The sequence below is a fragment of the Trematomus bernacchii genome, unplaced genomic scaffold (assembly GCF_902827165.1).
Source record: "Trematomus bernacchii unplaced genomic scaffold, fTreBer1.1, whole genome shotgun sequence".
NCBI classification, from domain to species: domain Eukaryota; kingdom Metazoa; phylum Chordata; class Actinopteri; order Perciformes; family Nototheniidae; genus Trematomus; species Trematomus bernacchii.
In genome coordinates this window covers 8,262,147-8,274,579 of record NW_022987698.1, presented here as the reverse complement: position 1 = coordinate 8,274,579, position 12,433 = coordinate 8,262,147, and the positions used below count along the sequence as shown (strand labels likewise).

The 12,433-nt window shown below is 40.5% G+C and overlaps 1 protein-coding gene across 1 annotated transcript in view; it reads left to right on the top strand.

Moving 5' to 3' along the window:
- Positions 1-930: 930 nt before the first annotated feature.
- The window catches only part of LOC117489374 (potassium voltage-gated channel subfamily D member 3-like), a 70,006-nt gene continuing 58,503 nt past the window's right edge, over positions 931-12,433 (top strand). The window contains 2 exon segments of the mRNA XM_034138594.1: positions 931-980; positions 2,311-3,482. Coding sequence (XP_033994485.1) covers positions 2,380-3,482 — 1,103 coding nt within the window. The 5' untranslated portion in view covers positions 931-980; positions 2,311-2,379.

Below are 12,433 nucleotides of genomic sequence, written 5' to 3'. Positions count from 1 at the left end.
TCATTGTAATCAAGCAAAGCAGAGCATCAGTTACACGGCACATACATTTAATGGCTTCCGGTACATGATGTTCCTTTGTGTGTGTGGGTCAGTTCAGGACTGTGATCAGTTCACACTTGAATCTGATATAACCCCAAAAATATGACCAAAAAAAACATGTGTCTTTTTGCAAAGGAACAGTCTTTATATAATTAGGGTCCTCTTATATTCTCATTATTACGGTGTTTTAGTCTGGCAAAACACATTGCAGAGAGTGGGAGGATAGGGGTTTATTGGAGGGGTGCAACTAAGTTTTGTCCTGAGACCCTCAATACAGTCAGTATGGTCATGCTAAAACTAAATGCAAATATGTGAGGGAAAATGTGTAGTGGCAGTAATATTGCATTATTTTGGTGCTTATAATATTCAAATGAACTATGAGTTGACTATCACTGAAGTGCCTTTTTCTTTATCTCCTGTATCTCTGTCCACACCCTTCCAAAAGTGGTGCTTCCGTAGTATAGCCTCAGCAATGCAGCACCACAGTATTGAATAAAGCCAACGTGACAGGATAGGTCTGTCACATACAGTATGATGATAAAGTGAGGCAAAGGGAAGGAGGGCTGATGACACGGAGCTGGCAGTGAGAGAGACGCACATTGTACTTTGTGCTGGAGAAAAGGGAAGCGCTGCAACATCACATTTCACTTCCCTGACACTTACGGGATAAAACAAAGGATAAGCCAGGATGTAGAAATCCATCAGAGGACGTGCACAGATCTCGCTCTAAACCATTTTTCCTGGAGTCTTTTGGTCCCACAGACGGGTTCATTCTGCTCCACCAGCCGCGTTTTTGGCGCTCTGCTCGGTGCCTGTGTGTGAGGAAGAGGCGCTGCTTCATCGCGCTGGAAGGACCCGAGCTCTTCTTCTCTCACAGAGGACTTACAGAAAGTCTGATCTGGTTTGGAAGAGTTGGGATTGTGTCCCTCTCCACTTTATCGGTGAGTGTTTGTTTGTGCTGCGGTCTCAATTTATTTCTTAGAATATGTTTTCGTTCGTTTAAAAATAGCATACGTTAGTTGATTAAATGCATTTCGTGTAGAAGTTACTCAGCTACTTGCATGCAAAAAGTACTTTCACTGTACCAAACATGTGTGAAAGCATTTTATATGTAAATTAAGCGTATATGCAGTCAGATATGTATAATGTGTAAACATAATTTACTTGTAAATGTAGGCTACTGTCACTGACCGGGTGATTAAGGTTATTTCTAAAACGATGCATTTATTAAAATGAAACCAACCAACATTTTGTAAGGATATCTCCAATCTGGCTCAGTTTCGTCCTTATTCTGATGCAACAGGTTTGTTTCAGTGCCTGACAGTCAGCGCGTCTCCCTATCGGTCAGATAATGATGCTGCTCAGGATAGGGTTGGGCTTTTGTGTCTTTGCTTTGAGTTGATGGTGCTGAACTGATTAACCACATTAGTCCTAAACATCTAACTGGAGGAATTCATGTCTGTAGCTAATATGGGTTCGTCTCCTTCACAAATGAAACTCAAAAATGTTTAACAGTCACAGTGTTAGCAATCCGTTTCAGGTTTTAGCCTAAGCTTACTCTAAATAATAGGGTATTTAAAGATGAGGTTATGTGCTAAACCTGAACAGATCTGAACAAGGGTTGTAACAATCAATTATTTTTCATTATTTTCACGATTAATCGAGTAATCGGCAAATCATTTTTAAATTGTGGGGAAATTGGGAGAAATGTCCATTTATAGTTTCCCCAAATCCAGTTGATGTCTTTAAATGTCTTTTTTTGGCAGTCTAAACCTCAAATATACTAAACTTAATATTTAAAGCAGAAAAGCAGGAAATCTCTATCTGGGAGGTTTAAATCACCATGATTTACCATTCGGCATGAAAAGTAAATTTAATGATTGATTGATTATCAAACAAAGTTGGCAATCATTTGTCTGTTGATAGACGTTTTGATTGGTCGAATAATCTTTGCAGATCTAAACTGAAATAGTACTAGACTTCACCTTTATCCTCCTTTCAGATTTCCCAGCACTACTGCTTTAGCTGTTGCCTTAAAGCTTTGTCCTCAAAATTGGATGAGATTTGGGGTAGATTCTGATGGATTTGAAAGCAGGGGGGAATGACTGAAAATTGAAGAGGGATTTAAAACTAGTTTGGAACTAAACGTGACAAAAGCTTCATGCTGCCTTTTTTAGTGACAGGATTTCAAACAGTGATCATTTGATGATCATTTCTTGTGTTGTGTTTTCAGCTTTTATTTCCTCTTCTTGTTGTGATTTAACCCCTTAGATGTCAGTTGATTTTGAGGAGAGTCGACTCTGAAGGTGAGGAGGACCACTTTGAAGACGCAACTTCACCATGGCGTCAGGAGTAGCAGCCTGGCTGCCTTTTGCCAGGGCAGCAGCCATCGGATGGATGCCTGTTGCCAACTGCCCCATGCCTATTGCACCAAAGGAAAACAGGAAGAGAAAGGATGAGCTGATCGTGCTTAATGTCAGCGGTCGTCGCTTTCAGACATGGAGAACCACTCTGGACCGCTTTCCTGACACCCTGCTAGGCAGCTCTGAAAAAGACTTCTTTTACAATGATGAAATCAAGGAGTACTTTTTTGACCGGGACCCTGATGCCTTCAGAAGCATCCTCAACTTCTACCGGACAGGGAAGCTCCACTACCCTCGCCAAGAGTGCATCTCAGCCTACGATGAGGAGTTGACTTTCTTCGGCATCATCCCTGAAATCATCGGCGACTGCTGTTACGAAGAGTATAAGGACAGAAAGAGGGAGAATTTAGAGAGGCTGCAAGATGATCAGGAGGAAAACAAGGACATGAAGTTGCCCAACATGAACTGCAGGGAGACAATGTGGCGAGCCTTTGAGAACCCGCACACCTCCACCATGGCCCTGGTCTTCTACTATGTCACTGGTTTCTTCATTGCCATCTCTGTCCTCACTAATGTGGTAGAAACGGTGCCCTGTGGTGTCACCGCCAACCAGAAAGACATGCCATGTGGTGAACGCTACACAGTGGCGTTCTTCTGCATGGACACCGCCTGCGTCATGATATTCACAGTGGAGTACCTGTTGCGCCTGTTTGCTGCTCCAAGCCGCTACCTTTTCATGCGCTCAGTGATGAGCATCATCGATGTGGTGGCCATTTTGCCATATTACATCGGCCTGGTAATGAGTAACAACGAAGACGTGAGCGGCGCCTTCGTGACGCTGCGCGTGTTTCGTGTGTTTCGTATCTTCAAGTTCTCTCGTCACTCGCAGGGCCTGCGGATCCTGGGTTATACACTCAAGAGTTGTGCTTCAGAGCTAGGCTTCCTCCTTTTCTCGCTCACCATGGCCATCATCATCTTCGCCACGGTCATGTTCTACGCAGAGAAGGGCTCCAGCTCCAGCAAGTTCACCAGCATCCCAGCTTCCTTCTGGTACACTATTGTGACGATGACTACACTGGGGTGAGTAAAAAACCCTTGCTGTCTTATTTCTACTTTGTTATGTTTCAATTGAAAATTAAATATTACATTTAAAGCAAACTCTGCAAATTCTTAATGGGGATGTACCTAGTGTGTGTGCGTAATGTGTCAATATGGGCCAGTCAGTCTATCAAGGGGCAACAAACCATGCAGCCAGTGTCCATCGCCCAAACCAGGGTGAGCGGAGTTCAGTCTCTTTTTTCCTGCTGTACTGTATATTTGGTGGTTACAGAACTAAAGGAAATGTTTCTGAACATAATAATAAATGCACGATTTGCATTTTTTGTGTATTTAAAACATTTATTTATGAGAACTCATTGAATATAAAAAGAGCATTCAGACTAATGCTACAGCATGCTATAGCTTATTTGAGCTTGCCAAATAAGGAGACTGAGGTTGAATAAATAAAATAAAGTTATGCTAAACATTTAAGAAATATATCAATTCCCTTTCAGTTTAAACCTAATCCAAGACACAGAGCAGGGCTGTATAAATATGACTAATCTTGTAAAACATTATGATTGGTCAACCTATTCACAATCATCCAATAAACCAACTAATCTTTTTACATTGTCCACTTACAGTATTTATACTTTATCAGTTAGATGGCACAACATATTATGTATTAATAAGAGTAGTTCAGTTTGATTGGTTTACAGAGAAAAACATATATTTTTGTACCGTATTTCTGTATGTGAAAATGCCTTACAATTAATTAAGAATACTGGACAGGCATATGTGCTGGCTGTCAAGCTGCACATCAAAGTCACGTCAAAGTTTAGTGTTCTCACAAATGAAGAAATTAGAACCAACTGAAAAGTCAAGCATGGATCTCCTAATCAGAATACCTTCATTCGTCTCTCTGCAGCATAATGGCTTAAAAGGCTCGGTGTGTTGTGTGTGTGTGTGTGTGTGTGTGTGTGTGTGTGTGTGTGGTGTGTGTGTGTGTGTGTGTGTGTGTGTGTGTGGGTGTGTGTGTGTGTGTGTGTGTGTGTGTGTGTGTGTGTGTGTGTGTGTGTGTGTGTGTGTGTGTGTGTGTGTGTGTGTGTGTGTGTGTGTGTGTGTGTGTGTGTGTGTGTGTGTGTTGTGTGTGTGTGTGTGTGTGTGTGTGTGTGTGTGTGTGTGTGTGTGTGTGTGTGTGTGTGTGTGTGTGTGTGTGGTGTGTGTGTGTGTGTGTGTGTGTGTGTGTGTGTGTGTGTGTGTGTGTGTGTGTGTGTGTGTGTGTGTGTGTGTGTGTGTGTGTGTGTGTGTGTGTGTGTGTGTGTGTGTGTGTGTGTGTGTGTGTGTGTGTGTGTGTGTGTGTGTGTGTGTGTGCGTGTATTTGTATGGTACGTGTTATAAGAGGAGCTTTTGTATTGTACGTACAAAAGGATAGAAATGCCAAGGTGAAAGCCTTATGTAAATTGTGAACCCTGAACAATGTGTTCGAGTGTGGAGCTATTATGTCCAACACACAATAGACGACTGCACTGACCATCTATATACACTTCAGTCTGTAGTGATATTCATCACAGACCAAGGACAGTCGTTGACAATCAGCGAGACTATCAATTGATGCATGTTCAAAGCTAATACAATCGTTGTGTGAGTACTCTAATTCAACAATACAGCCTCTTAGGTCTGCATTCATCGGAAAATCTTATGTTAAGACTTAAAGTTGTCTTTTTGGACACAAATCTGCTTATTGTATGCTTTCCAAACTGCATATACATTATTTTTAATCTCAGAGTGCTGCCAATAATCAAGAGGGAAAGCTTGAATTCTTACTGCAAGTAGCTGAGTGTTTAAGAGGGATATTTTAAATGGACTATTCGTTACAAGCAAATCTCTGAGCTTTTGTACTGTACTGACAATCTAAATATGACCTGCATAGTAGCCAGCTGCGGCACCATGCACTGTAAACTCTTTTGATCAGCACAACCAAAATCAAGGGCTTTACCCCCCCCCACAAACTCAGAAAAAAATATGTAAAAGAAAAAAACAAACACTAGAGTCTTTGTTATGAAGAACTCAAACCCACGCAAGCAAAACAAAAGCAAGTAGGTGAAGATAAATTATATGTAATACTGGTGGTTAGCACAGTATGTTCCCCCCCCCACCTACTCTTTAGTTTTGCAATAAGAGAGGCTAATCTGTGCATAATTACAACTGCAAGTGAACAGCCAGCAGTTTTCATGAGGCTCAGTCTGCTCTCCTGCTTGTTGCCTGTCGATCTGTTCAACTGCTGACGGGACACATGCTCAGGTGATGAGGTCACCAATAACCCATCTGTCGATGCATATAAAGAGCCACAGGGGAAATAAGTCTCTGCAGTCCCTACAGTATATAACATGTAGAAACACCCCAGTGATCCAAACCAGTCTGTGCTTTATTATGACAAAAAGATGCAGGTTTTCATCAAATGTCATGATTTACACAATATTGTGGAATATGTTTTTGGCTTACTGAGAGTTTTCAGCGAATCCAGAGCATTTGGCAGCAAACACACATATAGTACATGGGCACAATTTTACTCTAAAACACTTTGCAATCTCCATCATTTATACCCCAGATGTACCAACATTAAAGGGTTAATCCACCAATTGTAGTACTGCACTTTAATACATTTGGTTGAGTCGAGTTCAACCTCAAAACATTAGATCCTACACTCGCATAATGCATTGTGTAAGCACAATTATGGCAGCCAACAACTCCATGCACATACTTTTTCATACAATTATCTAAATGGGACTGTAAAACAATCTATTTGTATTCAGCTGAACACAAGGCTGCTTTTATTGTGAAGCAGTCACAAGAGAAAATAACATATTCTTGGCAAGACATGGGCATTTTGGTCATTTTTGACAGTGGATCAGGTTTAAATATAGCAAGGAGGAGCAGCCACAGTGAGCTGTTGGAGGAAGAGTTACAGGAGACAAGCTGCACACCTCCTCAGCAAGGTAGTTAGAGATGCCATCCCGATGAGGTAGTCCCTAATCTGCACTAAAACCTGGCGTTTGACATAAAGACACACAAACAACTAAACAGTAATGAACAATGTAAAGGCCCAAAAATAAAGATGTATTTATTCCAAAAGCACATAATGAAAAAAATGAACTTGAAAATAAATGTTGCAACAATGTAAACACTTCTGGCAGCTTACAGTCAAGCCTTACAGCATTTTAATCAGATAAATATATCCATCCCAAAGAGCACATACACACATGTGTATGCTGAACCGTTCACACATACAGCGACTCTCCGTGTCTGCGTGAGCCCAGACAGCGCAGCGCAGCAGTTGAAGGTAATGGGCTGGAGCTGAGGGAGAGGAGGGGGGGGGGGGGGGGAAGGGACTGACTGGCTGTATAATCAGATGATTTTTACCATCCAGGAACAGGTGTGTTAAATCAATATCAGGTGGCTGATAAAAAGATCTGGATTGAATCCCAGCAAGGTGCACTCGCCGCGGCTGCCTGCTGTTGAAGCAGATCTGATACGTGGTCATAGGAATCAGTGGGACAGAACCAGAAAGATTGATGAGGAAGGAGAAAGTCCTTTCTTTCTCTCCTTACCTTTCTTGCTCTGCTCCCTTCCTCCCCTCATCCCCCCTGAGTATCCCAGAGGAGTAGCTATTTTAGGAGCAGGCTCTGTGTGCGAAAGGAAGTTATCCGTTTTAACTATAATCGAACAGGCGCAATAGAAGATAATGGCAGTTTTGTTTTACCTGCATGGGAAGCAAAGGTTTGTCACTGGCTCTCCCAAGTCTCCCACGCCTCCAAAGAAACATTATGAACCCAATAATGAGAGATATATTAATGAGGTGTGCATTGAAATCTGACTCTGGCGTTATAATTAGAGTGATTCTCCCAGTTGTAGAGTCCTGGTCCTGGACGGAGGCGTGTTCTGTAGCAGAAAGTGAGAGACAATGTTGTTATGCATGTAGGTCATGTTCCCATCCCTGCCTTAATCAGTGGCTATATATAATCTGCTTCTTTCTTCAGAGAGACTTTTAGCTCGCTCCCCTCTGCGTTCTCTGATCTCCATTAGACAGTGTGGACTGGGCCTAGGGGCCAAAGGCAGGAAGAGGGAGGTCAGAGGAGTCGGGCCTCAGGTTCACATACTGTAAACTCTGTAATGCAGGGTTGGTCGCAACGAGAAGGAAGTGGTGAAGTGAGAAAAGGCCAAACTAAACTTTCTTTGACTCTTTCTCCAGTGTTGTTACAGTGTCAACCTTCATTGAGTACACTACTGTATGCACAGGCTGCACGTAATGATTGTTTTAACAATCCATTAATCTAGGGAGATTGTTTTTGTGAATCAATTAAGCTCATTTTATACTTCCTTTGTCTTTGCTGCCACACAGATCTGCATCATATAAATTCTGTCATCTGCCCATGTTTGTTCGGGCCTTATTCTGTATGTGTAAACAAGTCAACAAAAGAGAGAAACAATTGCGTCAAGTAACAAATGCCTAAAATCGTGTCTGACACTCATGTCTAACGCTCTTCTGACTAAGCAGCCTTTGTAATTATGGCCCACGTCCATCAGGGTAAAAAAGCAGGAGTAGTGAAATGTTGTCGGGGTAATTTGTTTTGAGTTTTGAAAGGCACTGACATATGGTGTTATAGAGGTGTGTGTTCTGAAAATAATTGATATGTAATTCTAAAAGAAATGTCATGTTACAAAATGGAAAAAAACACCCATCAGAAATTCCCAAGGTATTTTATCAAATGTCTTGTTTTATTTATTTTCAACAGACTTTAACCAAACAATATTTCATTTACATCAATATTCCAAAAAAGCGACAAAATGTAACATTTGACAAGCCATGAATGTTTGGCTTGATGATCAGTTGTTCAAAATTGACCTTTGAGCGCAACAATTGTGCATTAACATGTCTATCCCGATGAAGACAGTAGCCACACAGACTCCTTTCACTGTGTGCATTAACATCGCTGTGTTTTAGTTTGAATCTTTTGGAAGCTGGCATCGTTCAACAACTACTCATTAGTTTTTTGTCGTTTCTTTGTCTTGATGTTTGTGTTGCTCATTAATATTTGAGTAAATAAGGTTAATTGTCTAACTTGACCACTGATCTTAATGGCAATGTGAAACTTCAATAAGAAAGTCTGAAGCAATGAGTTTGGTGACAACAAAGGAAGCAATAATCTCCGGCCTGGTTCTGATGAAAGGTATTCTTAATGGCGTTCGTAGCTGGGCATCCGGCTTTGTGTAAAAGGATTAATTAACACTAGGTAGAACAAATGTTTTATGTTGGGAGTTAATCAAAAGTGTTTGAGTATTTTTGTTTTAAAAGTGGACATGTAATAACTTAAGTATCCTTTGTCTTCATTGACTTAAATGTGGTATCTCCTTGTGTGAAAACAACAGGATTGGTTTGAAGTTTACGTCTTCTTTGATTGATATGTAAATGACTTTCTGTTTTCCTACTGTTTGTTTGCTTGATGTGTCGTGCTAACTGTAAATAATGGATAAATGGCAACAGAAATGAAGAGTTTTGACAGCCATTAATTCTGGAATGATATACATTGTTTTGTTAATAATTCAGGATCTTTGCGCCAGCACTGGAATGTGGAGCTGCATAGTTTGAAAGTAGGAATGTTCTTTCACACGATTCATCAGAGGTTGCATATTGTGCTGTTTTTCTATGGCAGCATGTTTTCAGATAGAGTTAATGGGCTATTTTGCAGCCTTGCTAGTCCCGGGGGTCAAAACTAGTGCAGCTTGTAGGAAATTTGAAATATTCCTGCCTTATCGGGCCAATATGTTCTTGGAGCCAATTTCCCAACACAAGGCTCTTTATTAGAAATCTTTCTAATGATAGCTGTGGAATTTAATTTAGCTGCAACACAGGTCCATTTAACACCTAAACTCATTTAAAAATAATTAAATTTGCAAAGGATAGTGGGGTCTGGAAAGCTTAACGACCTCTGTTCCTTCTTGCTATTTCTCACTCTCTGTCCAGTGTGGTAACACGGCCATAGTCTTATCCCAGTGTCCCATGAGCTTTCTCTCACACACTGTCCTTAACAAAAAACCATTTGTATGCTGACCTTTAGTTGACGGCAGTGTACAAAAGAAATCGTCTGATAAGGCTGTAGCGCTGTTTTTTTTTACAGTAAGATGCGTTACTTCTGCCATTGAGTTACCTTTTTTGGGGGGAGCAGCAGATCATGTGAACAAAAATTAACTGTCAAATCATCAAATCTTCCGCCTCTGTGTGAACCATGATGTAGGCACAGAATAAGCAGTCACACTGACGGGGCACAGCTCGAAAGTGGCTCAAACACATCTCACAATACTCTGGCCTCAGTTCAGACTCTTAGGCTGCTATATTCTGGCAAGAGCAGTCTTCCTTATTCCTCATTACCACAAAATGGGTGTCATTGTGGTTTTATAGCAAGGGCAATTTGTCCCTGGTGTGCAATGGAGGATTTGAAATCCTCTGAAAACCAACCACACACATTTCATTAAAGCAATACAAAAGTGCATAGTCTGTCTCCTCTCCTTTAAGTTTGAGTATTCAGGTCAAGTAATATGGCTTTTTGCTTTACCAGAGTTTTTTTCCTGAAAGTAGGGGCCTGAAATCACTGGAAACAATGCTTATATGAACAGTGAGACTGAACCATAATCGTAAAGTTGTGGGCCATAAAACTAAAAGAAAGAGCTGAAGAGGCTAAAAAAGTGTTCTTGAACTGAGGGAACTGTACAGTCGAACGTTAATTGGATTTAAGGGATTTGTATTAAACATTATACTGAGCCATGATCTAGTGTCTTGGTAGTGCAGCTTTAAAACTACTGTGGCATTTATCGACTTAATCATTAAATTGCAACTTAATTTGTAGTCTAACTGATTTTCAGCACCTTATAAAACTGTCGTTATAAATTACAAAGTTTTTAATAAATCTAGTAAATTATTTTATGTTCACAACTTTCTGAAAACAATTAATTTCCGGATTTCTGAGCAATCATTTATCCATCTTCAGAGGAGTCTGGCTTGAAAAGGCTGAACTGTTCCCTCTCGTTTTCTGCTGTCACTGGACTCCAATTTATTTGTTCTCACATCTATTTTCTTTCATCTCTTTATCTCTTTATACCTGTAATTATTTAGGACTCTCCTTTTGCCAGAATAATATAATGATTGTTTTTTCATTCTTCACAAGCGTTGATGAAACACAGCAGACTGTAAAATAACTGCCAGCAGCTTTAACCGCTACAGTACGCAATAAGGCAGTGGGACCTGTGCTTTGTTTCATTTTTTCAAAAGCCTATAATAAACCTGCTAAAGTATATTTTTTCCCCTTAACAAATCACTTAGTGGTTGTTTAAGTGTGATTCGGTTATGAAACAAATCTAAAAAGAGCAGCTGGAGTGTGTGTTTGGTAGTGGATGCAAATATTTGTCACGAGAAACAAGAAGAGATTGACACAAATGCACACATAAAGCACCCTTTGAAACATGCTGCTGTTTAAGTTGTCTTGTTTGGTGACATGAAGTGAAAGGTGATGGTTGCATGTTGTAAAGATATTGTCCATAAAAAATCTCATGTTTTTTCTCACCCAAAGAGAAAGTAGTAACAGGCTGTTAGCGGAGTGGCCTTGGAGCGAGATGAGTGTGTGTGGGTGAGTTTGTGCTTGAATGAGGAAGGCCACAGTTGAAAAAGGGAGGAGTAGTGAAGACAGATTTTAAGATAATGGAGCAAGGCATAGAAGAAGAACATGTTTCAATATTTTAACAATGTCTTAGTGGGAGGAAACGGGCTGAGATAGAGGTGACTGAAGAAAGTCATGCGAGTAGAAGGCGTTAGGCAAAAAGGAAAAGGAAGTAAGTGAACGTCAAATCAAAAGAAAAGGAAGGCAGGAAGCCAAGGAGGAAGACAGAAGACGTGATGATATCTAATAGAGTTTCCAACATGTTATCTCAAGATGTTTGTATCGGGGCACAAAGGAGAACCGTGAATGACACGGCATGCTCTGTACCCCGAATGAGAGGGTTATTTTTAGATACTTGGCCCTTATCTCACTACACAGCTGGCAGGGGTTTAGCTCAGAGAAAGGCAAAGAACATGTACTAATAACCTTCAACGTGCTGCGAAGGAGGACAGGGATGAGCGATGGAACTGTTACAGCTTCTTAAAGAATCGTCCAGGTTAATTTGACCCTATAGTGAAAATGAAACTAAGTGCATAACACAGAGACAGAAACAAGGAAACTTTTGATTGTTCTGTTTTGTTACGACAAAACCATGCTTATATAAAATAATATGTAAGTGAATGTTTCACTGCCTGTGTGTGTGTGTCCTATACAGTTCTCCCTTTAGGGTTGCATATACCTATGAATATGACATTATAAATAAAACCAGTCCATTATGTTCTCAAATGCAGCTCCAGGATATAGTCCTTTTTCACATTTAAATATCAATTCATATGCAGCAAGAGTTCCTGAGATATTATTAAAATATATAAAGTCTAGTATTTATTTGAATCAAGTTTATATACCTCTCTTCACAATCACAACTGAAAGCGAATATGTTTTTAATTCAAACATTCACCAAGCAAGACAGGAAATTCATGATCATAATGAGCTTTCTGAATGGACAGCAAAAGTAATCAACATTTGTGGGTTTCATAATTGGGGCACACACTGTATTCATATTCAAAGGGTGTTTTACGTGTAAACTGTTCCCTCATGACATACAACAGAATAAGAAGAATCGGAGGATGAAACCCTCTTTATTTTTGTCCCATATGTACATGCACAGAGTACAGCACACAGCGAAATTGGACCTCTGCATTTAACCCATGCTAGTACTCGCCCGGGGAGCGGTGGTGGGTGGTGGCAGTGACCAGGAGGTGAACTCCAGCTACCAAGTGTTAATTCTGCATTGGAATGGCATCATCATTCAGCGTAATTTAGGTGGTGTTTAGTCTGCTG